At 36.2% G+C, this 2500-nt stretch overlaps 1 protein-coding gene across 2 annotated transcripts in view; it reads left to right on the top strand.

Annotated features, from left to right (window-relative positions):
* Nucleotides 1–2500, top strand: part of LOC137985238 (inversin-like) — a 27419-nt gene that overhangs the window by 8065 nt on the left and 16854 nt on the right. For both annotated transcript variants that reach the window (XM_068832792.1, XM_068832791.1), the window contains exons 7-10: nt 205–275; nt 1062–1101; nt 1475–1634; nt 2395–2456. In XM_068832792.1, the coding sequence (XP_068688893.1) occupies nt 205–275; nt 1062–1101; nt 1475–1634; nt 2395–2456 (333 nt within the window). The remainder of the gene's footprint in view (nt 1–204; nt 276–1061; nt 1102–1474; nt 1635–2394; nt 2457–2500) is intronic.

Genomic DNA, 2500 nt, shown 5'->3' on the forward strand with positions numbered 1-2500 from the left:
AAGCGGGCCAAAAATACCTTTGAATTAGTAACTCATTGTCTTTAAGTGTCACTCTCAGGGTCAATGGGCTATAAAGTTCAACTTGAAGTTTACATTGTCACAAACTGCTTCAAAAGTAAAAGCTAACAGTTGCATCTCCTTCGGTATGAGATGCCATTTGTTTCACAACATTGCCTCAAATTTCATTATTTTTTCATCCCACAGGGAAATCTAAAATGTGTAAAACTGTTACTGTCCAAAGGAGCAAATTGGAAATTTAAAGATTACAAAGGAAGGTGAGATACTGAGGAATGCCGGCATTGAAAAAAAATCAGCTGTAATTTATGAGGGTAACAGCTATCAGAAATACAGTATTTTGGTTACAATTTCACACCAATGATTATTACAGAGTGACCAATTTCAATCAGGTAGTTACAGAACTAATAAATCTGGAATATTGTTATTGTATTGTACATACTCGTACAGGCTTTCCTTTCATACTCTATCTATCAGTTATCAGAGAGTAGCCTTATGGATGCACTTGTCTGGGCTTCTTTACATGCAGCTCAGCGTAGCTGTTTAGGCAGGGTTAGTGCTAACTTTGGGTGACTTTGGGACAAGTCCAAATTAACTGCCTTGGTTTTCTGGTGATGTCATGCATATGGTAGCCATGTTTGTTCCCTTAAACAAAGATAATTATGGTTGCCAGGCAGCAAGACAAATTTTCTGGAATTGCCAGCTCTGTTTTAAAATGACTAAAAATATGGCCTCTGATCAATAATTTGAGTGAATTTACTAGGAATAGATTGTCATAGTATTCAACCTGGTTTGCCTAGACCAAAACAACTTTGCAAAGGTTGGGTTGTTTTAAGAGTTCTTTGGAGTACTGTAAATTTAGCACTGATCGTTAGTCAGTTCCATGACAACGTTAAGGTTTTACTAAATGAAACAATTTTAGTTTAATGCTGTCTGGGCTTACCTTGAGTAATAATGAGAGCTTTGTTTTCATAAAGAGGTTGAAAAGCTGGCTTTTGGAGGGTGTTTATTTTGTGATTAATGTTATTTTTCTGGGTAACTTGCAGAACCCCACTTCACTTTGCCACCAGCCATCAGTCATCAAAGGTTTGTATGTTGTTGTCAGTCGCTTTTTATGAAAACTAATATTATATTAACAAACAAGTGAAATGCAGGTGGGCTTTAAGTATTCAATGTTCTTACCAGGATTTTTTCTTAGGGAGTCCCATCGCCCCTTTTCCTGAAAAATAGGGGCTTGTAGGAGCTTAAGTGGGACAAAGTTACTTGCGCTTTATGACTAGGGTAGAAAAAGTCCTTCTTGATTTCTCTGTCCATAATATTTTCATCAAGGCATTCCTCAGCTGTGCTTGTCCCAAGTGCCTTGCATCCTGCCATGTACACTGTAATAATTTTATTCATAACTTACCTTTTGATGTGACATTAATACTTCTATTTTCTATATCTTTGTCCCACAATCCAGTGCTTGAGTTTGTTATTGAAGCGAGTTACAAAAGGAGATGCAGATGAACAAGACAATGACCGTATGACCTCGCTTCACTGGAGCGCATCTTATGGAAATGCTGAACATGTCAAACTACTACTGAAAGCTGGAGCAGATGTTACGCTCACTGATTTGGAAAGTAAGTGGATCAATACTGCATGCATTTTAAAATTTCGTACATAAAGTGGCAACACATTCATTTGGGGGAGAGGAATTCTTACAGTCCTGGCCCGGGTTGCTCAAAGCATGGTTAGCGCTAACCAGCCTTAAATACCATGGAAACCTATAGGTTTTGATACCTACTAACCAACGGTTAGCACTAACCAGGCTTCGAGCAGGCTTTTTCTGTTCAGGCTTTGAAGTCCTTTTTGAGTGGGATTGATTACAGGATGGGGGACCCAGTGGGACTACACAGAGTTCTATGCTTGCAGGGAGCAGTGACGCTTATTCTTAGTTCTTGGATGCACATTGTGGTTATTGCCTAAGGATTTAGAGTTTCTACTGGTTCTTGACCCAGCTCCAGGGGTTTTTCTTCAGGTTTTCCATATCCTCTCCCTCAACAAAAAACAAACCCCAGATGTAGCTACAAAATGAGTTTCAAACCTCCAGATATGGAAGTGATATTATTAATTATATTAAAGATTTTTTATAATTAATATTAATTAGTAATATCAGTTAATGATATTATTACTTATTAATTAATAATATTATTAATTATTATAAATATTATTAATTAATATATTAATATATTAATCATTATTAATATATTATATTATAAAGTGTATTAAGGAGGTCCATTAAATGATTTGTTTGGTTAACCTTCTTAACAGTTAAATGTATGAAAAAAGACCCTTGATATAAAAGCCTTCATATGTTGACCTGTTTTCTTATTTTACCAGGGAAGACACCTCTTCATTGGGCAGCCACAAATCCAGATCCAGCTGTTGTCAAACTCATTTTGGTAAATATAACTTAAAAGCCTGATTATTTTGAAATTACATGTAG

Source organism: Montipora foliosa, chromosome 14, assembly GCF_036669935.1.
Source record: "Montipora foliosa isolate CH-2021 chromosome 14, ASM3666993v2, whole genome shotgun sequence".
Classification (NCBI taxonomy): Eukaryota; Metazoa; Cnidaria; class Anthozoa; order Scleractinia; family Acroporidae; genus Montipora; species Montipora foliosa.